The sequence below is a fragment of the Pygoscelis adeliae genome, unplaced genomic scaffold (assembly GCF_000699105.1).
Source record: "Pygoscelis adeliae isolate BGI_AS28 unplaced genomic scaffold, ASM69910v1 Scaffold269, whole genome shotgun sequence".
Classification (NCBI taxonomy): domain Eukaryota; kingdom Metazoa; phylum Chordata; class Aves; order Sphenisciformes; family Spheniscidae; genus Pygoscelis; species Pygoscelis adeliae.
This window is the reverse complement of record NW_008825610.1, coordinates 2027426-2052793: the sequence shown is the minus strand read 5'-3', so window position 1 is coordinate 2052793 and position 25368 is coordinate 2027426. Positions and strand designations below refer to the sequence as shown.

The 25368-nt window shown below is 39.2% G+C and overlaps 1 protein-coding gene across 1 annotated transcript; it reads left to right on the top strand.

The window, feature by feature from the left end:
- Positions 1-245: 245 nt before the first annotated feature.
- On the top strand, positions 246-24314 carry BMS1 (BMS1 ribosome biogenesis factor). The gene is made up of 22 exons (XM_009332685.1): positions 246-471; positions 864-1054; positions 2503-2582; positions 4704-4892; positions 5389-5531; positions 6869-6990; positions 7703-7899; positions 8627-8763; positions 9310-10148; positions 10983-11084; positions 12241-12398; positions 12938-13019; positions 13979-14055; positions 15091-15273; positions 16973-17161; positions 18241-18421; positions 18953-19011; positions 20016-20138; positions 21183-21330; positions 22256-22431; positions 22913-23074; positions 23790-24314. The coding sequence occupies exons 1-22, from the start codon at positions 296-298 to the stop codon at positions 24024-24026; spliced, it is 3951 nt and encodes a 1316-aa protein (XP_009330960.1). The 5' UTR covers positions 246-295; the 3' UTR covers positions 24027-24314.
- Positions 24315-25368: the final 1054 nt, after the last annotated feature.

Sequence of the window (25368 nt, the reverse complement as noted above, 5' to 3'; positions counted from 1 at the left end):
CGAGCCCCGCGGCCGTGGTGGCCCTGGCCGGTGCCCAGGGCCTGGGTTCAGCCAGGAGTGCTGCTTTGCGCTGGGTGGGCTGCGGTGCCTTTCACGTGCGGCCGGGCAGGACGTAAATTAGCCGTTCTTTCGGGCGGTTGAGTAACGTTTACACGGTGGTGCTGTTCTCTGGCAGGTATGCTGCGTGTGTTTGCTGTATGTGCTAATCGCGTTTTCTTCCTGTGTCAGCTGTGCGCGGCATCACACGGGAGCAACCTACGTCATACTGATCGTAAAGAATTGTTGAAGGAGTAAGATGGAGGAAAAGGAGAAGAAGAAGCATCGCGCAAAGCACAGTGGGCCGAAGGCAGAGAAGAAAAGGAAACGTTATCTCAATGACCTAGGAATAGGAGACGAGGAGAATGCGCGGAAGAGAAACCCCAAAGCCTTTACGGTCCAGTCCGCTGTGCGGATGGCCAGAACTTTCCACAGGTGAGAAACGGTTACAGAGCACGCGGGGCCGGCTGGAGGGGTAGGTGCTGGCTGGGGTTTCTTTGTGACTTTGTGTGGAAATAGACATAGTGTAATTTTCACTGGCGTGCTCACATAGCTTTCCCCATTCGCCACGTCATGTTGTAGTTTATGCCTGTGTCAGCAGCGTGATGCGTTCTGCATCTGTGTTAACGTGGTACAGCTGCGTTAGTCTTAACGGAGAAAAAATGCATATAGCTCCTTAGGCTTGGTGGGAGTTCCGCATACGTATTAGAATCTGGGCTCTTGGTGAACCTTTGTGTCCAAGGTTTTGCAAATACCGAAGACTTTCAAAGAATAAATGTGACTGTTTTTTAAGTTCTTGTATTTACTCACGACAAACTTCTTCTCAGAACTCAGGATTTGAAGACTAAAAAACATCACATTCCTGTGGTTGACCGTACTCCTTTGGAGCCACCTCCTGTGGTGGTGGTTGTAGTCGGCCCTCCCAAGGTTGGGAAGAGCACCTTAGTAAAATGTCTCATTAAGAACTTCACAAGGCAAAAACTGGTTGAAATCCGGGGTCCTGTTACGATTGTTTCAGGTGAGAACAAAGATACGAGAAGCGGAAGTGCTTCTTTTCACTCCTTATTTGTCTTGCTTTTAGAGCTAGGACGTGTTCATGTTCTCATAATTTTTGGTCATTTTTAAGAAATCATTTGGATGTGTTATCAGGCATACTTGCTAACGGTAAAAGAATAGCGAGATTAAGGCTTTTGGGGGACTTGTCCCTCTAAACTTGTTTTCCACCCTGCTGGGATCCTAATTCTGTTGTAGGTTCCCCCCCCCCCCCCTTTCTTTTTTTCCAGTTTCTTCCTTTCTCCAAACTTTTCCCAAGTTTTCCTTTTCCGCTGGGTTCTGTTTTCCCTTTTGAACTGTTTTTCTCTGGCTTCATCCTAACCTCTACATGCATTTCCCATTCTTTCAGGTTCCCTGTCCTATAATCCCATCTTTGTGTCCCCCCGTAAGCCAAGAATTAATTCGCCTAGCCCTTTCCAGTTACGTTTCTCCACCTCACCCCCTGGTCAGTTCCTGTTCCTTTTTGTGAAGTTTTCAGTCCCGGTTTCCACTTAGTCTGTTCCCTTCATACTTTTCCCTGAATATTACCGGGGGGATCACTGAGGTTCTAGGGGGAGCACAGTCCACAGCAGCTCAAGGAACCAATTTGTAAGAGAGATCTTGCTTGGACGCAGACAACTTCATGTTTGGTGCAGGTAGACTCTTCAGAGACTTTAATAAATCTCCTTTTTGCAAGGAATAATTGACAAGTACGGGAAAGAAAAAACGGAAAGGAAAATTCATGTGTTGAACTGGATTTCCTAATTGGTCTACTGGGACTCAAGGGTTGAATTCTGCAATTGCTAACCTGAAGAAAAGAAACATGTTACCTGCTGACTGTAGTTGTTTAAAGTTGTTATTCCTGTTATTGCCTAAAGTTCAGTTAGTTAACTCAAGTTAGTCAAGCCAAGTTAACAGTGGGTACTGTTTTCTCATTTGGATGCACGTTACGGAATGTTTTGAGATGTAAATCTACTCTTTTTTTTTTTAAAGGCTAGAACAGAGTGTATTTTTCTTAATAATATCAAAAGAACAAAAATATGTGGTAAAATAAAATCCACAGTACTAACTCTGGGGCACTAAAGATAAAAGAAGCAGAGATTCTGCACACACACACACCCCCCCCCCCCAGTAGAAAAAAACCACCACTTTTTTTGCTTTTTTGGAAAAGACCGAACAACTCCTTTGAAAACCTGTACTCAACCTGATAATTTTAAGCCAAAAAGTTAAAATTTAGCAGAATTACAAACATCTGAAAACGGGCACTTCTACAGTGGTGCGTGTTGGACGATCTATATGCTAGACAAGAATTTGAGTCCTGGATACTCCTTAGGAATTTCAGGAATGTGACCTGAAAAGAAAACAGTGGTCTAATTAGTTTGCAATTAGTTTGCTCCCTCGGTTTCAGTTTTTGATTTTTAATTCTGTTTTCAGGTAAAAAACGCAGGCTGACTATTATTGAATGCGGATGTGACATTAACACAATGATCGACCTGGCTAAAGTTGCTGATTTGGTAAGTTAACAGCGGCACGTGATTTCTACTATAATTTGTATTGAAAATACTACTTTTGACTGGACTGCAGCAATGTCTGATTTCTCTGCCCGTTGCTATCGAAGGCAAAACTGTCTTCAGTTTCAGAGAGAACAGAACTGTTGTGGTTTCACCTCAGTCGGCAACTGAGCACCACGCAGCCGCTCGCTCACTCTCCCCCCCTCCTCCTCCTGGTGGGATGGGGGAGAGAATTGGAAGAGTAGAAGTGAGAAAAACTCGTGGGTTGAGATAAAAATGGTTTATTATTATTGCTATTATTATTTTATTTCAATTATTAATAATGTAACAGTAATAATAATACACAAAGCAAGTGATGCACAGTGCAATTGCTCACCACCCGCCGACCGATGCCCAGCCAGTCCCCGAGCAGCGGCCCCCCCCGGCCAGCTTTCCCCAGTTTCTGTACTGAGCATGACGTCCCATGGTATGGAATGTCCCTCTGGCCAGTTGGGGTCAGCTGTCCCGGCTGTGCCCCCTCCCAGCTTCTTGTGCCCCTCCAGCCTGCTCAGTCGGTGTGGCATGGGAAGCTGAAAAGCCCTTGACCAGTGTAAGCACTGCTCAGCAACAACTGAAACATGGGTGTGTTATCAACATTGTTCTCACCCTAAATCCAAAACACAGCCCTGTGCCAGCTGCTAGGAAGAAAATTAACTCTATCCCAGCCGAAACCAGGACAAGGACTAAGCTTGACAATAAACCTAACGTTCTGGAACAACCCCTAGGACTTTCCTTATCCTGGGGGCGGGGGGAAATAAAGTGTGTGTGTGGTGGTGGGGAGGATGTGGGAGAAGGGAAATGCAACTGAACTTCATTGCTGATGCAACTGGTAAACTTTCAATGGAAGATCTTCTAACGAGCCAAGGTGATAAAGTGGCTTTTCATTAAAGGGTTTGGTCAAACGATGTAAAATCTGAAAATGGTTTTCAGTCAAGAAGTTTTCAACTAATGTATAAAGTAGAAATATGTGTTACTTTACTAGTTGGTTTTATTTGATGCACTCTGATGTCTCCGTCATTGAGGATCCCTGTGTAGTGATACGATTGATTTCAGTGGAGTGTAGTCACCATTGTCATTTACTCGTAACTTTGGCTCAGTGGATTACGTCAGCTGGTCTCGGGGACCCAATGTACGATCGGTTTGTCTATTTAGATTTTTACTTTGCGTGTGGATTTGGAGTATATTATTCATAGCTGATTAGGATTTGGCAGCCTTCTCTAAATATAAACTATCTAAATATCTAAGTACATGCGTGCACTGATCCAGATATTGTTCTACTTGCATGTTTTCTACTTGAGGAAGGAAGATGTATTAAAAAATACAAAAATTTTCTGTTAGTAGATGTGACAAATGTTTGAGGTTCTCCATGCACGTGGTGATGCTGAGGATCTATTTGGTTTTACTGTTAGGAGGCTGAGGTTACATAATCGTTTGCAGATCTCTGTCATCAGTCCCCGTGCGTTCTACGTTCTTAATTGCTGAGGTCCTACTACGACTTTGCTTCCATTTTGATGTGACCGTTGGGTGCTGTTTTTCTGTGTCCGTGCATTTTAGTGATGCATAACAGTAATTGCAAGGTGTGAAATAAGTTTGTCTCATTTTACCGAAAGGCGTGGCCTTAGAGGCGTTAGTGCATCCGAGACACAGATAGAAAAATTTTACTGATTTTCTCCGACATTCCTGCAAATATTGGAAGATACTCGATTTTGCATATTTTAAATTCACCAAGTAAACACCTGTTCAGACCTTATTATGGTACTGTATGTTGTTGCATTCGTAGAGCAGCCTTATTCTTCTATAGTTTTCTCGGAGACAACGAGCAAATCAAATCCATATAAAGGAGATTTGATTGACTAGAAGAAGAGATTTGATTTCCTAAGCCCCGCTAACTTCTAAAGCAGCTAAGATCCCTACTTTAATTAAAAAGCCAAAGTTGATTTTCAGGTTATATGAAAATAGAGAACAAAACTTTTTGGAAGATTTTGGTTCCCAAGAAGCTCATGACTTCAGAGGTGTGGTCTTTGAAATTAGCTCGCGTGGGCACCGTGGTATTGTTACAGTGAAATGCTGATGTTGTGTTTTCAGGTTCTAATGCTTATTGATGCCAGCTTTGGATTTGAGATGGAAACATTTGAGTTCCTGAACATTTGTCAGGTACATGGCTTTCCCAAAATTATGGGAGTTCTTACTCACCTGGATACATTCAAGAACAACAAACAATTAAAGAAGACTAAAAAGAAGCTAAAGCACAGATTCTGGACTGAAGTGTATCCGGTATGACATTCAACTTTCATTTTTCCATATATTTTACATTATGGAAGCTAAATTAAAAGTGGGGTGATACTTAAGTATTTATTATGTTCTTACATCTTTTAAATAGTACTATAAATGGACAATGCTGATGTTGTATCAGATTATGTGATCTTTCTTCTATTTGCTAAAATACGTGCGTAATTATTCTCTATCCCAGTGTAACTAGCTACTAAACATGTGATACTAGTAAAAAGGTCTGTTATGCAGGTGCTACGCAAGGAGGATCTGAGAGACAAATTAACCTTTGTACGAGGTTTTCTGGGTGTGAATTGTATTCCCCTAAGATTTAGGGGGCAATTCCCATGTTGAAGTAAACTAGTTAGTTTGATCTTTTGGAGCCAGTTGTGACCTGCAATTTCCGATTATGATTTACAAATTAGAATTGCATTCCCTTTTTTTTAGTTTTGTAGGTATTAAATTGATGTTTAATGTTTTTATGTCTTCTTAATGTGTTTAGGGTGCTAAGCTGTTTTATCTGTCTGGGATGGTTCACGGAGAATATCAAAAGCAGGAAATTCACAATTTGGGGCGTTTTATCTCAGTTATGAAATTCCGACCTCTTACCTGGCAAACGTCTCACCCGTACGTTCTCGCAGACAGGTGTGTGCTTTTCTCTCTGGTGTTCAATCTCAGCATAGCTAGCACCTTGCTGTTTAAAAAAACTATAATATTAGAGCCAGTCAGCTCTATGCGTGAATGGGTATTTAGTGTTATCTAGATGGCCTTGGGGAAATGAGAGTATACTCTTCAGGTTTGTGCCAATAACTTTAGCCACTCAGTTTTCACTGGCGTCGGATCATCTAGATAGGCCTTCGGTATATTGTAAATACTTTTGAAACAGGGAGAAAAATTAAAATAATCCTGCTTGTTGATGATTATATTGAATTCCTGTGAAAAAGAAACAGCGTTCCAGCAATTTAACAGCAGCTGGTGAATTAGTCCTCTGAGTTCGCTGGAACATCCCTTCTGCTCCATCTCCACGTATAGCGTTTGATTTACAGTCTCTTTGGAACATGAAAGTAATCTTGATGGTGGCTGTGCCTACCTGAGAAATTACCTCACCTTTCATATTTTATTGCCAGAATGCTTACAGTCGTCGCTAAACTCCCACAAGAATCCAAGGTGCCTAGAACAAGTCTCTTTCAAAGCTCTAATTCTTTAGAAAAAAATGGTCAGAGAAGTAGATAAGCGTCACGCAAAGTCCTGCAAAAGACACAAAGCAAAGAGAGGGAAAATGAGAAGAAAAAAAAATTCTGTAGTCTTTCAGTAACATTGTTTTAGGTTGCTATAACTGTTACAATGATTTTGGTTGTTGGGTCAGTTTTAAGCTGATCTGCAGCCGGAAGGTGTGTCCCATCCTCCTCCGTGGCTGTGTGGTTGTGTTGCCTCCCTTGTGCAGTGCGGAAGGGAGCTCTGGACGGAGCTTCCTCCCCATCTGCCTGAAAACAGCCAAGCTTTCCCTCTCCCCTCCCCTGTGGTAGTTCTTGTGCTGCTCGCCGCCACTATTAGGGAAAAGAAGGTATTGTGTGGCTGCAGGGAACGCGTCTTTCAGCTGTCTTAGGGTGGTTATTCTGTTTTCCCTCTAATGGCAAAACTGATTTGAGGAGGGTTGTGTGTGGAAAGCGTATAAACAGTAATTAAAATGTGCTAAGAAAGCAGTACATGTTTAGTGAAATGTCAATAAGTCTTCTGGAAATATATTGTTGAAAGTGAGTATACAAGTTTTAAAATACAATTTTAAAATATTTTTGAAAGATCTTTTTTTCCATGGATTTTTTTCTTATGATCAATCTATTTTGATTATTCAAGTCTGCAGAGCACGCTGTGGCAGCAGTGATGCCGCAATTCTCTTTTCTTAGATTACCTTTGTTCAAAAGTCACTATTAGGAGTGCTGTGGATATTCTCACTTTTTTTTTTTTTTTTGAATGTTGGGTAGAATGGAAGAGTTGACAAACCCGGAAGATGTTCGAATCAATCCCAAATGTGACAGGAAGATATCACTTTATGGATACTTGAGAGGAGCACACCTAAAAAACAAAAGTCAAATTCATATGCCAGGTAATTTATCAGATTCTTAAAACTGTTTTTGTACTGACCTATGAATAACAACATAGCTGTTGCTACTTTTGTTGTGGACTGATTTGTATCTTTAAACTGTACATTGTAAAATAGATTTGTCACCTTTTTAAATACGTGTTACGCTTTTGGAAATTATTTTTCGTAATACACGTTTTTGTAAAAATAAATCCTTGTAAATACTTTTGCTTTTAGTTGTGCAGTTTTGTTGCAGTGTTAAACACAATACTGGCAGGGTCTGAAGTTTTTCACAGGTGTTCCGCTTTGAAAGGTGCTTGAAGTGTGAAACATACCAGCCTTAATAGTGAAAAGTAAATTTGGCTTGTGTAAAATTTCTCATTCATTGAATAAATTTAATATTTTAAGTGAATGATTTAAAAGCGTAAATTCAGGAATATTTTAATAATAAATTTAGAGACCTACACAGAAAAATGACTTGCTAGTTTTCTCGTTTAAAAGCAAGCAATCAAACCCAAAGCTTTGCAGTATTCTGGTGAACTTACGTATGTTTCTCTAAGCTCAGCGGTAAGGCAGAAGAATTGGACGTTCGATACAGAGCTCGCTGTTGATGAATCACTGAATGCTACAATGGTGTTTTTTTTTAATTATTTTTAGTCTCTTCATGGTGGATTGTACAAATTTCAGAATCAAAACTTTGTGAAAACCTTATTGCTTCCCTTGTCTGTCACCCCAGGTGTAGGAGACTTTACTGTGAGTGATGTGAGTTTCCTACCAGACCCCTGTGCTCTACCTGAACAGCAGAAGAAGCGTTCTTTAAATGAGAAAGAGAAACTAGTCTATGCCCCTCTTTCAGGCGTTGGGGGCATCGTGTATGATAAAGATGCTGTTTATATTGATCTTGGTGGAAGCCATGCACATGAAAAAGAAGAGGTAAGGGAATGCTGTTGGTGATTTGAATTCTCTTGCAAAATGTAGTTTTTATCCTTGGAGTCAAAAATAGGTGTTTAAAAATAAGCTTCTTTGAAATAATCAATCCTTATATATCCGTAGTGGGTAATTTCTTTTTCTCCTCTAGTGATTTCAGAGGAGGGATATTTTTATTATCTCTGTGTAAAATACCGTGCAAAACATTTGAAGGATCAGTTAAGAAGTACCTAAAGTTAGTTTCATAAACTTTCCAAACATTGACTTAAGATTCATAAAAACTCCCGTCACTGGGATATTAGCACTTTTATTTTGCAGGGCAGGGTGATTGTGGGAGAACACTTAGAGGATTTGACTGGTCAAAGGGAGAGGTGGAAAACATTTGCATACAAACAGATTGAAATCAGCTGTTTTCCCCTGTATTGTGCTAAATGTTAAATACGTTTGGGTCTATGATAATGTGTGCTTGCTGACATTTACTGTGGTGGTCGCATACTGTGAAGGAGGCCCTCTTTAATTTTTCTTGGGTTCATATTGTATGCACTCTTGAAACGTGAAGAGGGGAAGGGAGACCTCGCTATTCTGAGAAGATGTTTATTTAAAATGCTTTGGAGTTTTTTTTCTTGCATATGCATATTTCTACTGTTTTAGGCAGATTTATGACTCTGTTAGCTGTTCATTAGACATTTGCTTATTAATTTTGATTGAAAAGTGAAAAATCTTGGCTTTCCAGGAGGAAGTGAGACCAAATCACGAACTAGTTCAGAGCCTCATCTCCACACATTCAGCCATTGATGTTAAGATGGCATCAAGCAAGGTCTCTCTCTTCATGGACTCTAGACCCTTAAGTTCAGAAGATGTAGGACAAGAGTAAGTTTTGAATGCTGAGCGGTGTTTGGCAATGAATGAATCTCTAATTTCAGGCTCCAATTTAGGAAAAGCACAGTTAGTAGAACGGCTTATTGCCCGATTCTTCCTCTTCTGAGACTTCTCGTATGCCACATGTGTATTTTGAGACAGGAATAATTGATATTAGAAAAGTTTTGCAAGCAGTCTAGTCTTGCCTTCCAGGAATTCCTTGCTGATATAACCCTAAGTAACATATTTCTGTTTTTCTTCAGAGTTTTGCAGAAAGGCAGTCATAATCTTCAGTAAAATTAATTGTACAACCTATTTTCATTCCATGGAAATGAAAGAAATTTCTTGGAGTTATTTATGGCTGTAGCATAGGGTGTATTCTTGAATTAAGAAGTGTTCCGTATTTAAAGAACTCCGTTGCCTTTTTTATGTTCTCCATAACCTCGCTCTGTTAAAAAAAAAAAAAAAAAATTAAATATTAACATGAAGCTTCATTGTGTCATTAAAATCTCCTTGTGCTTTACCATCTTACCCCAAATGTGATCTTTGGGAAAACAGGTTTGTGATGCCAAAAGAAGAGAGACAGATTGATTTGAAGACTGGAAGAGTACGTCGAAAGGCATTATTTGAAGAAGAGGAGAAAGAAAATGATGATGCAGTAAGTGATGAGGAAGACGACCAAGAAGAAGAAGAAGAAGAAGCAGCAGCAGTGTCTGAGGGTGGAAGTGATGGCGATGATGATGATGCTGCTGAGGAAGAAAGTGACAGAGACCTATCAGGGGAAGAGATGGCTCTTGGGAGAGCCAAACGTCTGAAAACAGAGGTGGCTAAAGAAGAAGCTGTGAATGAACTGCCAGCATTTGCAGACAGTGATGATGATCTTGAGATGAGTTCTGAAGAAGAAGGAAAAACTGCCTCTGAAGAGGATGAGGTGGAGGAAGATGATGACGATGAAGAAGAGGAGGATGAGCAAAGGATTTATGAAAATGAAAGCTCAGATTGTGAATTTGAGGCTGCAAGCAAAAGAGTAGCTGAATCTAAGCAGTATGAAATAAATAGTGAAGATACAGAAATGAGATCACAATTCTCAGATCACAGTCTGAAAAGAAAAGCAGCGCTCACTACAGATTCGGGAAACTGCACAGCAGAAGAGGCGTCAGAATCTGAGGCTGAAAACTCTTCCCTCGATGAGGGCGATGATGAAGAAGGATCACGTGATGAGTTAGAAGTTGAAGAGTCAAATAGGAAGGGATTTCAGCACACTCGAGCAAAGAAAGCTGATGGTATTAGACAGACTAAACTTAAAGCTGTAGAAGCTGAGGATGATGATGTGGAGAATCTACTGAGAGAGGAAGAGGAGTATGAAGAAAAAATAGATTTTTCTGCTGACACGACAGGTAAACTTTAAATGTCAGAAGTTTTTACTGTCCATTTTTAATTGGGTTCATTGTTAAAGGATATTATAATTAGTAAATATTATATAATGTTGCCCCTCCAATATATATAGAGTTGTTAAGTGGCGAACTTCAAGTTAGGGAACCTGGGATTATCTGCTATTAAGCCTTTGATTTGCAATGTAGGATGTAGGTCTCGGGTTTCCTTCCTCCAAAATGGAGGTGATTCATTTTACAAGCTTCATTGATTCTGCGTGCATTTCTCCTTAACTTTAATCTTTATGGCTATGTGTGTAAAACAGATGATGATGCTCTATTACATTTAGAAAGAATAAAACATTCTTGGGGGAACGTTACTAAAATGTATTAACTACTCACTGAGCACTGGAACAGGTTGCCCAGAGAAGTTGTGGAATGTCTGTCCTTGGAGATATTAAAAAGCCAGCTGGACATGGTGCTGGGCAACCTGCTCTGGGTGACCCTGCTGGGGCAGTGGGGCTGGACAAGATGACCTCCAGAAGTCCCTTCCAACCTCAGCCATTCTGCGAGTCTGTGAAGAAGACGTATCATCGTGAAAATAATCAAATCTGTTACTATTGCTAATAATCTCTTAAAATTTTGTCCTAAAACTAGGACTCATCAGAAAAAAAATCAGTGATATAATCTGTTAGCCACAGTTTATGTTTCTGGGTATATATGGAGTATGAAAAAAAGAAACTGTAGGTTGTGTCTACACTTCTTACACCTGTTGTGGTCATGTCCTTATTGAAATTATTTATGTAGCTCCTAATTCTTGTTCTTTTTTGGAGGTAGAATGCAATGTTTTTCCTGTTTCAGGTGCACTTAAGTGGAAAGAGGACCTTACACAGAAGGCAGCTGAGGCCTTTCTCAGACAGCAACGTTCAACCCCCAATCTTCGTAAACTCATATATGGAACAGGTACAAATCTGTTTGGAAGCTTGTACTGTCTTAATATATGGTAGCTTTGTAGCTGTTACCAAGTTTGTAAGTCTGAATCTTTGAGCTGTCTTTTGGTGGGAGGCTTGAGGAGAGTTAACTGACTTTTTAAATTGCTGATACTCATTTTCACTAATAATTGTAATAAAGACAGTTTTTACTTTTCCAGTAAAAAGCATTTTGAGCTCATTTTCCAGACTACTCAATTGTTACTCAAGTTTTCTGGTACAACTATTTCCCTCCCAAACATTTAAAGTTCGGTCATTTATATAATTATCTGGTAGATATTAGGCAAATCCATTGTAGTAATTGATGTGTTTCGTAAAGGGATGTCGTTTGTTGGCTGTTTTCAGGAATTTCTGTCTCACAGTGACTGAGAGTGGAATATTCTCTTAGACGTGACTTAGTATTATCATGTCTGTAATAAGGGTCTTCATCGAGAAAAAAAACAACAAACTAGCTGGCTTAAAAGGAAGAGAAAATTGCTGTTTATGTAATTTGTCCTGTTTAATTCACAACTTTTCCAGTAGTTGTCTGAGTGTACAAACGTCATCATGCAGAACCTCTGTAGAACACAATGAGAATATGGCTTTTGTAAACTTTCCACAGTGCAGGAGACTTGCTGACAGATTCTCAAGTCCGGTATTCTTGATTTACAGACTAGCTTAATGTCGTTTCTATTCACAGATCGTTTTGGTATTGTTTCTACTTAGGGTATTGAATGAACATCCTGTGTTCACTTATTGGGCAATATTTTTTCAGATGATTCCAGTTACGCAAATAGAACCAGATTTCAGGTTGTTCAAAGAAGTTTGAATTACGTGGAATTTGTGAAAGGAATTACATGTTTCCATATGAAACAACTGTACAACTGAAGTTCACTGTGATTACAATGTATAGTATCTCCCTGGTTGCTGCTCACCTTATTTTGTCCTTGTGAGGGTATTCGTTTAGCTCTTACACTGCATCGGTGTACCTTTTTCTTCAGTCTTTTATATTTAAAACTATTTTTAGTTTGCATCTTTTTTTTCCCCAAACTACTGCAGGTATTGTGAAACATGAGGCAGAAGAGAGGTTGTTAATGAATGTAATTCATGTACTGTGGGGGAAATAATCACAGCTTGTACGTTTCGTTTAGCTGTCGAGGATGAGGACGATAAGAGTGAGGATGCAGGTGATGAACTTGGAGGTTTGTTTCACGTCAGCCGTCCGGACAAAGCATCCAAAGAGAAGGCTAATGCTCTTGACTGCTCCAAATTTCTGATAGAAAAGCCGCAAGATTGGGATTTAGAAGAGGTAATACCATTGGATAATTGCTTCTGCATATCCTATACTGGTTATGTCCTGGCTGTGTCTCATAAAGTACTCCGAGTTGTCACTGAAACAGACCTATGGGAGCTACGGCCAGAGTGTCCTATCTTCTGCTACTCGTTGTCGTTAGAAGTATCTACTAGGTAACAGATTCCAAGGTCTGTTCTTACAGGAATGGCAAGTTAGAATAAGTCAATCGAGTGCTTGGCGCTCTTGACTATTTGGTGGATCATAGTTTGCTATTTATTTACTGACAAGTAAAAAGCAGGGGAATCACGAGTGAAAATATGATGTAGGGTAGAGACCTTGTTAGTCTGAAGACCTTTGGCCAAGAGTTGATTATAACCTGCTTTTGCTGAGGCATTGCGTAGTGTTGGTAATGATGTCTTGATGTGGAGCTGTGCGTGAGAACATCAGGTTATCTCTGAGGTGGTACCTCTGATGGAGGAGTGGGAAACATACTGGAGAATGTTTCTGTCGATGACAAGCTGTAACTGTACAAGGCAATGACACTTATTTTGCAGGTTATGAGCAGTATTCGAGACTGCTTTGTTACTGGAAAGTGGGAAGATGATAAAGATGCAGCAAAGTTGTTGGAGGAAGATGGTATGTGTAAGACTTCTAAAAATGGTTAACGTATACAGGATTTTTAAGAAAAGTATGACCTTGTAGTTACGTATGTAGAATGTTTTGCATTAGTGATACGCTTGCAGATTTTTTCAAACTATTACATAAAGTAGTATACAGATACTAATATAAGTAAACATTGCTGTAAATCTCTGTACAAACAGTAGGCAGGTAGCACATTCTGAAAATCTACCCTCTGAAAAACAGGGTATATCATTTAAATTAGGAAATGGAGTCCTTAGTCAACACTTAGACATACCGACTTTGAGTTATGTATGCGAGTTTAGCTATTCATCCTCTATGTATGGTTTATTCTTTTGGATAGTCTCGGTAGAAATAAGCAGAAGTTCTTTTTTAATGGGAAGGCAAAACTGGTCATCCACATATGGCTGAAAAGTGAGATCTGTCTCCAGATATTTTGGAGGTGGTGTTTTTGTTTGTTTGGGGTTTTTTATTAGGAAATATTTAGAAAATTTTAATAATATGGCTGTATCTTATATGCAAAATGATTGTGGTTTGACAGGCTTCTGTAAGTATTTGTTTTCATCTTAAAAATTGTCTGCTATATTTAAATTTTTTATTAATTTTATTTTTTTAAATTAAAGATAGGAGCTTGATTGCTCTGCTGGTGTCTTCTGTCTTTAGAGTGCTAACTAATGTGCTGTGTGGTCCTGTGGAATGATCTAAACTTCATTGACATTTTTGAAATCATAAAGCTAAAGGTATGGAAAGGAAAAAAGAGGAGCCGCTGGAGTTCAGCTGAAACTATAGAGAGGGCAGAACAGACGTAAAACTGTTGATGGGAAGAAAAAATACTTGGGCTGAAGCTAATCTACAAAGCAGTACTGAGAAATACACAATACTGAAAATATGAGAAACTATGGAACAACACAACAGAATGGTTAACTGTCAGATATCTTGGGTGCTTATTGTTGCAGAAGAACTGTATGGAGATTTTGAAGATCTTGAAACCGGTGTTGTGCACAAAGGAAAGCCTGCTGCTGAAGGAGATGAGGTCTGACCTGTATTTTTACGTTCTTTAGCAACATACATGTAAATGAGTTTCTGATCAAGTGATAGGCGTCCTATGTAATAAATTTAGTTTTCATGAATCAATAGGAAAGAAATCAATGAGAACAAGGAAGAAAAGGTATATGCATTATGGACTTTGGAACCTATAAATATCTAGAATGGCACGTTTTTAGTCTCAAACTGAGCTGTTGTTTAAAGATAGTTATGTAGGAGAAGACACCTCACTTAACAGTAGGTGTCAGGCTTAATCGAGAGCTGGAGGATCTGGAGGTTTGAGAGAAGTATTTTAAAACCAAATGTGATCATAACTGTTTGTACTATGTCATTCCATCTGATGCAGAGGATTATAGAGCTCTGTTTAAACACAACAAATCGTGGAAACTGACATAGTTTCCTAGTCATTCCTCGTATCTGCAGAAAAGAGGCTGGCGGAAGCAATTTTGTGCTGTGACTTGGATATCTTCCAAGAACAGAGCTGTATTTGTCTGTGACATTAGAGATTGAAAAATCCATTTTTTTCCAGACTGAGCAGCTTGATGGCTTTGCATTTCACGATAAAATTGAGGGCAGCGGCATCATTTTGGCAATTTTCAAATGGTCTATGAACAAACTTCCTCCTCTCTGGCCTCTAGAACGCTGCCTTCCAGCGCAGTATTACTCAATGCTATCAACAATTACTTTTTTTCCCTCTTTTATTATGTGTGCTTATTTTAGCTGTAGACTAACAGATGGGTGAATTCTAGGGTCTGTTCCCGGACATTAAAATGAATGTTCAGTCAAGAAGTTTTCTCGGTGAAAAGGGATATGATTAGATCATGAAATGTTTTGGTCATTGCTGAAGTTACATCTTTTTGTATGAATAACTTACTAGTTTCTGTCTAAAATGGAAATGTGTTTGAAGTGTCTAATAATTTGCATTATGACAAAATATTACTTAGTAATCTATATTAAACTGTTAATCAGAATGGGTTGTTTTCAGTGAACCGTTTTACATGTTTGATAACTTACTGTTGATTAGTCTGGAAGTGAAGAAGAGGAGGAAGATGGAAAAATGTCCAAACCAGAACCTGAAGAGGAGGAAAAGAAAAAGGAGCGCATGGACAAGAAACGGAAACTGAAAGAGATGTTTGATGCAGAGTATGATGAAGGGGATGCCACGTACTTTGATGATCTTAAAGAAGAAATGCATAAACAAGCACAGGTACAAGCTGTTAACTTGGCAGTTTATCTGGCTATACGTCTTCAAAAATACCCCACGGAGTTTGCTCAAAGGTTTTTTTTCCTGGAGACACACGTGACATTCAGGAGCTACTTCAGAAAGTACACACAAAGAAATACATGCCTGTGATTTCTTTATGGTTGACCTTTTTGATTCCATTAGCTGGAAAGACAAACAAGCAAACAAGCCAAACAACTGAAAGCTTAATTTAAATTGACTTAAGTAGTTAACCATATTCTAAATCACTGAATAAGTCAGGATGTGTCATCTAAACTTTCTCTACTTAAAAGTTCTTGACAGTTATCCATTTGTCCCTTAGTGGTGGAACTAGCATGACAGGTCTCAAAAAAACCCCAAAACATGAGAGAGGAGGTTCCCCTCCAGGAAGAGGAGGGAGGGTGGGGGGGAAAAGGCATCCTTTTATGTGTAGGAAGGTGAAAATCTTTCTCGTACTAACTTGTGTCAAATATTTTCCTGGTACTATTTTTAGTGTGATTTTTGCAATGTTATTAATGGATAAGTAAGTTCTGTGTGGCGGGTCTTTTTCATCAAACCGTCAAGTTATTTTGAGGAAAAAGTAATTGATGACCATTGCTCTGTATGTGCGGTAGGAGTCTTCAGGGTAACTGTATCCAGAATTGGAGGTGTTGATTTTGTTCCAGGCCTTGGTTTTTTAGATAAAATCTTGTAAGCTTAAAAGTAGCTTCTTTCTTTGGCTGACTTGGAAGAACATTGCCTTATATTGCTAATAACTTCCCTGTCTTCTCTTCTGACAGAATCTTGCCCTAAATAGTCATTAAATTAGTCGTTACCTTCTTGCATTAGCTTCTGTCATAGGTGATCAGGAGCTCTGGTATGCTGATGTACTTACTAAGAGCATTTAAAGCATAAAGAAGGGCATTCCAGTAAAAGAATACGAGACAATTTACAACTGTTTCACTTGGGGTCTGTTACAGAAACACATCTCAGCAATACTCCTGCTGCAGGATGGAAGGGCAAGGATGGGGATGTGTTCTAGACAAATAAACTTGGACCAGGAGATTTGTGCCATATCTCAATACCTTGAGAAATGAAATTAATAGTTTGCTTAAACATGGCGTCTTATAGGTAGCTGAACATCAGGAGCTAGCACAGGAGGGTGAGGCTTCTGTTATTCACAAGGCTATCTTGTTAAATATTTACACAATATCTACATTCATATGGTATAGAAGAGCTTTAAAAGACCCTTTTGATGATACACAGTGTGAGGATGCACAGAAATACTTTTAAGCTGCCAAGTAAGATAGGAGCCCAGCCTCCTCATAAAGTGACACCTTAAAGATCAGGACGTTAACTTCAAAAAGGTACTTGGGCTCCTAAATCAAAAACGTACTTTTGACAGTTGTGTCTTTAAAATCCAAAGTCACCATTATGAAAGATATATCAGAAGTCAGTCAGTCATTTGCTTCTCCTGGGTACTGTCTTTTAAGTAGACTTAACAGGCCCACTTGGGATTTCAAATTGGAAGGAATTCATGGTGGCAGAGATCTTGCTCTGAATAAAAAGTCACAAAACCTATCAGATCTTTCCCGAAAGATTTATATAAATGTTAGCATGTTTTAAATAGAACTGGCAGCTCATGAACAAGTTGTTAATACTTCAATTTTGTAAAACACGTGGTGCCTTTCTCTTTGTCACATAGCTTAATCGAGCGGAATTTGAAGATCAAGATGATGAGACCAGAGTGCAGTATGAGGGCTTCCGGCCCGGGATGTATGTTCGGATAGAGATTGAGAATGTCCCATGTGAATTTGTCCTGAATTTTGACCCTCATTATCCTATTATCCTGGGTGGTTTAGGCAACAGCGAAGGAAATGTCGGGTATGTACAGGTATGTAGCCAAAGCTGTGAGTGCCCTTTATATTGGTACAGGTGTGCTTCAGCGTGTCTGGACTTATTACTTATTTTCTGTTTGTTAAAGATACAGTCAACACAGAGAGAAACCTTTGTCTCTGCCTCTTGAATAGGGGATTTGCTTTTGACACAATTAACTTTACAGACACTGGATTTTTACAGGCTTAATTGGATACCTGGAAGGAGAAGTTATTGTTTAATGTTCATCTGCAGAGATGTCTCAGGACTAAGGTCTGATACTGTGGTTGCTAAATTGCACATGTAAATTGTACTCTGAGGTTCACGGTCTATGGACAAATGGCTATAGAAAAATTACTAGCACATATATATATATTTTTTTTTTTTTAATATAATACTTGCTTGTATGCATACAAACATGATTTCAAAGTGAGCGAAATACTGATTAGCTTTATCTCTCCAGTCAACCTAGCGTTAATGAGAGTGTTCGAAGATACAAAGCTTACGAGTGCCCTTTATATTGGTACAGGTGTGCTTCAGCGTGTCTGGACTTATTATTTATTTTCTGTTTGTTAAAGATACAGTCAACACAGAGAGAAACCTTCGTCTCTGCCTCTTGAATAGGGGATTTGCTTTTGACACAATTAACTTTACAGACACTGGATTTTTACAGGCTTAATTGGATACCTGGAAGGAGAAGTTATTGTTTAATGTTCATCTGCAGAGATGTCTCAGGACTAAGGTCTGATATTGTGGTTGCTAAATTGCACATGTAAATTGTACTCTGAGGTTCACGGTCTATGGACAAGTGGCTATAGAAAAGTTACTAGCGCATATATATATATATATTTTTTTTTTAATATAATACTTGCTTGTATGCATACAAACATGATTTCAAAGTGAGCGAAATACTGATTAGCTTTATCTCTCCAGTCAACCTAGCGTTAATGAGAGTGTTCGAAGATACAAAGCTTACTGAATAAAAAATTCTAGTGTTAGATGGAAGTTGCTTTCAATCATTCCTGAAAATTAAGGCTTGAATTTCAGAATTAATGTTATTATCCTGTAATAGCATTGTTCATCTTTTTTTCTAATTAGCTGCGCCTGAAGAGGCACCGATGGTATAAGAAGATACTTAAGACACGTGATCCTTTAATCCTCTCATTAGGGTGGAGGCGATTTCAGACTATCCCGATGTTCTACATTGAAGATCACAATGGGCGTCATAGGCTTCTGAAGTACACACCGCAGCATATGCATTGTGGAGCAACTTTTTGGGGTGAGGGCGTTCTGGAGTTACTATCCTGTATCACTTAATCATTATAAAATTCTCAAGCTTTACAAGATGTATCAGGAAATATAGCCAGTAGCTTTTGGAATGAGAAGTCTTTAAAAAGTTGTGTTCCCCGTGGAATATAACATAACACCAAATAGTATGGGAAAATAGGCAATTGCCTATTATTTGTGAATTACTTGAATGATTTGTGAATTATTTGGCTTTTAACCAAATTCTGAGCATTCTGCTAGGTTGTATCGAACCTGATTTGTTGGCTGTGTGCAGAGAGACACTTGCACGCATTATGGGCCCAGCCCTGCAAATGCTTCCGTACATGAGTAACTTCTTGTTAACCATTTCTTTAACTTTTGTGGGGCTATATATGTGAGTAATGGGTTGAATGCTTTAAACTTTTCTTTGGTTTTATTCATTGAGAATACTTGGCACGTATTTCTAAGCTTTGTGACTTGAAATGGAGGCTAGACGACGTGTAGTAAAGCTTTTCATAAATTTTTTAATTTAATTGTCTTGTAGGGCCCATCACTCCTCAGGGGACAGGATTTTTGGCAGTTCAGTCTGTCAGTGGCACAACGGTAGGTTTGTTATCACAAAATGTCGATCACTGTTTTCCATGGGTCTTTGGACGAAATAGATAGATTTGGGGAAGGAGGTTTACATATGGTAAAGCAGTGATGCTGTAGGAACTGAGAAAGTAGGGGGACTCGAGCTTTTGAAAGGTGTATTGTGTTGAGATAGGAAACTGGATGGAGGCTCTTTTTTTTAACGATTTTCATCTGCTACACTGAAAATGACAAATACTGCTTTATTGTTTTCTGTGGAAGGATTTATACCTACTTGATTTTCAGGTACTAAGTATTTAGATAACTTTCAAAACCTTTTTACGGGATGAGATACTGATGTTCATGTTGAAAAAGTTTGCCCTCAGTGTGATTTCTCCGCATCCTGTTAGAATGTTTATGGGTATCTGAATTAAATTAAATAGTGTTAAACCAGTATTTATCAAATATGATCTTTGTTGCATATGTATTACCCAAAGGTAGATTTATGTTTGCATGCAACGTATAACGAAAGCTTTGCATGGCATTGTAATGAGCATGACAGTAATCAGAGTGGTGATTATTATCTCCTTCCTAAAATATGCCTTGTTTAAGTCCCATTGCACAGTCAACTTGTTATATGTATTAAAAGGCTATTTTCGTCATGTGTCCCTAGCATAATACAGTGACTTACAGCAGTGCACAAAGCACTTCTCCTTTGAGACTTTCTGTCTGAGTAAGATTCTGTTTCATAAAGAGAACAGGGTGAGGTAGATAACAAGGACTCTTAGATTGCTTCCAAGGTAATTAGAATGGCAGTTCTGAAAATCTCATTAGTGAATGGTAGGAATGTTATGTCAGCAGCACCTCAACTAGTCTGTATGAAGTCAATTTGCATTTGTCGTGCTGCTGTACTCCTGTAAAGATTATAAATTCTGCACTCAAACTCTAAAAACCAGTGGAATTGTAGCAGTGAAATGGTTTCTTCATTGTTTGGTAAATATACATTCAGCAGTGTCTTTCATTCCTGTATGTTTCAGCCCGATTTCCGGATTGCTGCGACAGGAGTTGTGCTCGATTTAGATAAATCCATAACTATTGTAAAGAAATTAAAGCTAACCGGTTTTCCGTTCAAAATTTTTAAGAACACTTCTTTTATTAAGGTAGGTATGTAGACTGTAAAACCACATGTACTGACGTTAGGAGGGAATGCAACCTGGGACTCCATCTGTCTTTCCCGAGGCAGAAGTTCCCCGTAATTATTGCATAGCGTTCTGGATCTCAGTAGCTGCTTGGTTTGTTTGTTTTGTTTTTTGAGCTCTCTTCAGTGCGGTCTCTAAAGGTACTGGTCATTAGCCAATTAATATGAATTACTGTTAACCAGACAAAAATTCTGGAACAGTCTCCTGGCTCACATTCAGTGTGATTTTTCTTCCCCCGCCCCTTTCTTCCTCAAACCTACTGATTAGCTTCCCACAGTGGCAGACACCTCTGGAGAATGTGAACCTGTCCCCGGTGCCATTCAGGCAGTTTGATCCCACTGAATTTCAGCTCTGGGATCAAAGATGACTTCTAGCAGTGCTTAGGACTTCACAATTAGAGTTGCAAAAGTGTTTGGGGCAGGAGGCGTTGCAGAAGTGAATTTTCATTGACCTTCCAGATGTCCTTAGTTGGGCTTTGAGGCTCAGGAAGAGGTTAGGTTATTCTGCATTTGGGGCAGTAAGCAGCTAAGCGCTGATGCCAACAGTGAAGCACTCAAGTATTCGCACTAAGCACACACAGAATTTTTCCCGACTTCCTTGTGATTTATGAAAGAAGCACAGACCTTGGAGAACTATATTGTATTAGAGTCTCACAGCTAGCGACTTAAGGCAGCTTACTGGCTTTTAAGGTATGCTGTGTTCCAGCAAATGACTTTAAAAGACAACTGGACAGATTCTCTTAAATATGTTCTGGTTTAGAATTTTAAATGTATATATTTAATGCTAAGGAGCCTTGCCTGTGGTATATGACTCTAAGTAGCTTGCCTTAAAGTGAGCTCAGTAGGTTTTTGGTATGATCAGCACTCTTAGTATAAAGACAAGGTTACGTTCTTCCTATTCCTTTATAAGATATGCTTATGGGAATTACTTACGTGTTTGTGGCCTACGTAGGTCACAGAGAGAGACTTTGCATCTTGAGTGATGGTGGGTAATTTACACTTTCAGGGAATGTTTAACTCTCAGTTGGAAGTGGCTAAATTTGAAGGTGCAGCGATTCGTACCGTGAGTGGTATCCGAGGACAGATCAAAAAGGCCCTCCGAACTCCAGTAGGTGCTTTCAGAGCAACTTTTGAAGACAAGTTGCTGATGAGTGGTAAGTTGCACTTTCCGTGTAAGTTATCACACAACTTTCATCCTGCTTCACAGACTGAAAAGCCGTGTCTCAGAATCTCTGGAATCTGATAATTGAGATATGAATTCAAAGAGCATGAAATATCTGGTGAGGTACAGAATGAAAATTACAGAAAGTACATTTTATGTTGGATTTCTTCCAGTTATATTCAGAAGTCACACAGTATGCAGATGAAAAGGTTTGTCTTGGAGACCTATTTGTCTGAGCGTTTGAAAGTGTTTTACACAGCATGGTATGCTTTTCTCCTTGAACGTGAAGATGAATTGTATTTAGTGGTGCAAGTGCTAGAAGGACATTTTTCTGAGAAATCCGAAGAGCGGCATTGTAACTCTAGTTAACTTTTTTCCTCACCTTTTGGGAAATTATGCAGAGGATAGGGGTAAGTGATCTTCTGTGTTTGCTGAGCGTCACTGTGATGTTGAGAACACGAGTTTATGTTTATTTGGGTTTATATGACCTCTCTTTTCCTAAGCCCATCGAAATTATGGATAGTGCAAAATAAAAGCAAGTTAGTTCCTTTATAAAAATAGGCAGAGGAAAAGCAAATCTTTTTTGTCAGTAATAGTAGAGGCACAGATACATATGTGAACTCTGTTGCTAGTTCTTTAATTGAATATGAATAACGAATAGGGTCGTATTCAGCTGGCTGCTCTTCAGGAATACGTACTGTTCGTGACTTCATGGGGTTTTGCAGAATCCAGGTGTACAAGGAGTTACATTGCTTTTGCCTAACGTTGAAGAGATTTGGTATATATACCGAACACATACATACCGAGCATGTGGTCTAGGTGTTAGTTATCTATTCTATTCAGGCAATCTTTGCTTAGAGTGTGGATGTGATGAACTGTGTGGTTATAGAGCCAAGTAACATTCCCTTTTCTTTCAGATATTGTCTTTGTGAGGACTTGGTATCCTGTTTCTATCCCAACGTTTTATAACCCCGTAACATCCCTGCTGAAGCCAGCAGGTGAGAAAGATAGCTGGAGTGGAATGAAGACAACAGGCCAGCTGAGGCATGAGCGAGGCATCAAACTGAAGCAAAACAAAGATTCTCTCTATAAGGTATATTTGATATGTCTGTCTTTTTTTTTTTTTTTTTAAAACCAGCAATCACAGTCAAATTTGCACTCTGCCTCAGACCTGTGCAGACAGAGAGCAGTGCAAATATGTGTTCATACATATGCATGTGTGACTTCATATTTTTATCCACAAGGCACAGTCTTTCCTGGCATGAGACGGGAATAAAGCAGTGGAAAGCAGATTGTTGTGGGTCAGTGAGAGTTTATAAAGTAATCCGCAGGGGAGAAGTCTTCTCCAAAAGCTTACTGAGACTTCTGTCATAGGAAAATAGGGGTAAATATACCACGCACAGTTTGGTGCAAGGACATCGGACAATGTTTTTTGAGTGTTTGGTGGTTTGGGGTTTTTTGTGTTTTGTTGTTTGTGGTGTTTTGTTTTTTTTTTTCCTCCTGAAAAATGGAAAATAACATAAAAGCTTTTTAAGATCATGAATCTTACATATGTTCTATATCAATTCTTTTAGCCTATTGTGAGGGAGAAAAGGCATTTCAATAAGCTCCACGTTCCTAAAGCACTGCAGAAGGCACTGCCTTTTAAGAACAAGCCTAAAAATCTCGAGAAGAAAGGCAAGACTCCAAAAGACCAGTGGAGACCAGCTGTTATCAGGGAGCCTCATGAAAAGAAGGTAATTATCACTTACTCTGACACAAGGACTCCAGAAGGGTAAATGTGTTGCTTAGACCATTTCTAACTATTGTTTTAGCACTTCAATCTACTGCTAGTGCTAAAGACGTATATGCTCCTAGTGAAAAATAATCACCTGCAATTTGTTTTGCTCCTGTTTGGCATGCGGTACGTGTATGGAACTGGCTCTGAGTGGACCGTGTCTATTTTTGAAACGAGTAGGTCACCTGAAACCTAAATAGGACTTTTGTCCTTGTCACAGGACTTGCAAGGTATTTCAGCTGGATGCAGTGCTCTCACATTATGGGTGGCTTAAATTGGCAGCTGCTGTCTTTTATTTGCCTTGTCATTGCTATGCATTATTAACAAAGACAGGACTTGAAGCAAATACTCTGCTTCAAAAATGGAGAATTACAGAGTGCTTGCAAAGGCAAGAAGATCCAAACTTCAGTTTAAGTGTTCTGTAGTAGCAATTAGGCATAGCCTTTTAAATAGTATCTAACCAAGAATTGGAGTTCACAAAAATTAAGCCTTTGATTAACTTCCCAACAAGATAAATGATTAAACCATTTTAGAAATTGGGTAACGGGTGCAGGAATAGTTAGGAACTTGCCCTGAATCTCTGATTCATTATATGTCTCTCTGCTGAGGTTAAACTGTTTCTTGCTCACCAAAACTGAACTGTTTGTATATTGGTTCTCTATTTTCTGTTTTAGATATCGGCCCTACTCAGTGCTTTGAGTACAGTGAATAATTACAAGATAAGGAAAGCCAAAGTAAAACATCGGGAACAGCTTAAAGAATATCTCAAAGTTAAGCAAAAGGAGGATGAACAGAAATTCAAGAGGCAAAAGGAGGCTAAGAAAAAAATCTATCGCATACTGGGACAAAGGGAGAAAAAGAGGCAGAAGTCAAGCTTGAAAGGATCTAGCAAGGGAGAAAAGAATGTGTAAAAATTTCATCAGATTTTAGGCCAAATGAGGAAGTAGGGTAGCTGTGCAATTTTCTGTTGGAAGAAACAAAAAGGCCTTGGACTACACTAGACATGCTTTCAAGACAAGAAAAAAATGCAAATATGACCTTACTCAAGCTCTTGAATACATTTGGCAATGTATATAAACAAGATGTATGGATTGTGGTTTTTCTACATGATATTCCAGAGGACTTTGTATTTCAGTACATTTCTACCCATACTGCACATTCTATCTAGCCAATAAAGTATTTTGATGTCAATTACAGAATGTTGTTTGTAAGTGTTTTGTCTTGGTACTAGTGGACTTCTGTGGGAGAGAGAACTCCTCTGGATGGCTCTGAATGTGCTTCAGTGGTGGTTGTACTTTTAGCCATTGCCTAAATTTTGCCCTTGGCAAGTCTTCCGTGAAAGGCACGAAGATCAGCTGTTACTGGGCAGGAGTTTTGGATTCTCTAGCTTTGATGTGCTAGCAGATGCCACCAGAGTAGCTCGCTCCTGTGCTTAGATCATCTGGTCCTGCATGAAAGCATCTCAGTTTTTTCCACTTGTCCCTAGATACTAAGCAGATCTTCAAAATAGTGTTCCATCCAGATCTTCTGTTACTTGACCAGTTTTGGCGCACTCAGGCTGTCAGTAGATCCCTCGATGACTGCGACTTTCTGGGCAAGCAGTGTCAGACCCTTCCCAAATGTGTGTAACTACTTGGTGATTTTCTGTGAGGTAAGCACAGTCGGGGTAACTTGCTTCCTGTGGGAACACCTTCTTATGTCCAGCCAGCTAGGTTTGGCAATATGGTGTTAGACTTTCTTAAGATGAATGGAGAGGAGACGTAGTAGACTGTTTCAGTCCTGTTAAATTAACTGAGAGTTGAAATCTTTGTTGGCTTGACAAGAGGCTTTGAACAATCATTCTGTTGGAAGAGCAGTGGAATTTATTTTTGTTATGCCATGGATGGCATCAAATAGTTACTGTGATATACGTATTTTTAATACTTCATCTTCAAGCAGGCAGTGGGTCAGATAACATCAGTAATTTCTTGGTCTCCTTCCTGAATGAGTTCACTCTTTATCATCAAGCCAAAATTCATTATTATTATTATTATTACACTGTAGCAATATTTGCTATCTCAGATGGGAGATCCCATGTGGGATCAGGCTACCTCACACAAAAGCTTTCTGCTGAATGGGTTTGTAGACTTCTTCGTGAACATTCAGCATTTCAGGATTTTCTTAATTAATCTCATAATGTTCTGTGTACTGATACTGAAATTCTAATGCATCTGTCTTTGCCTATGTAATACTAGGCTGAAGCCTGACTCAAAT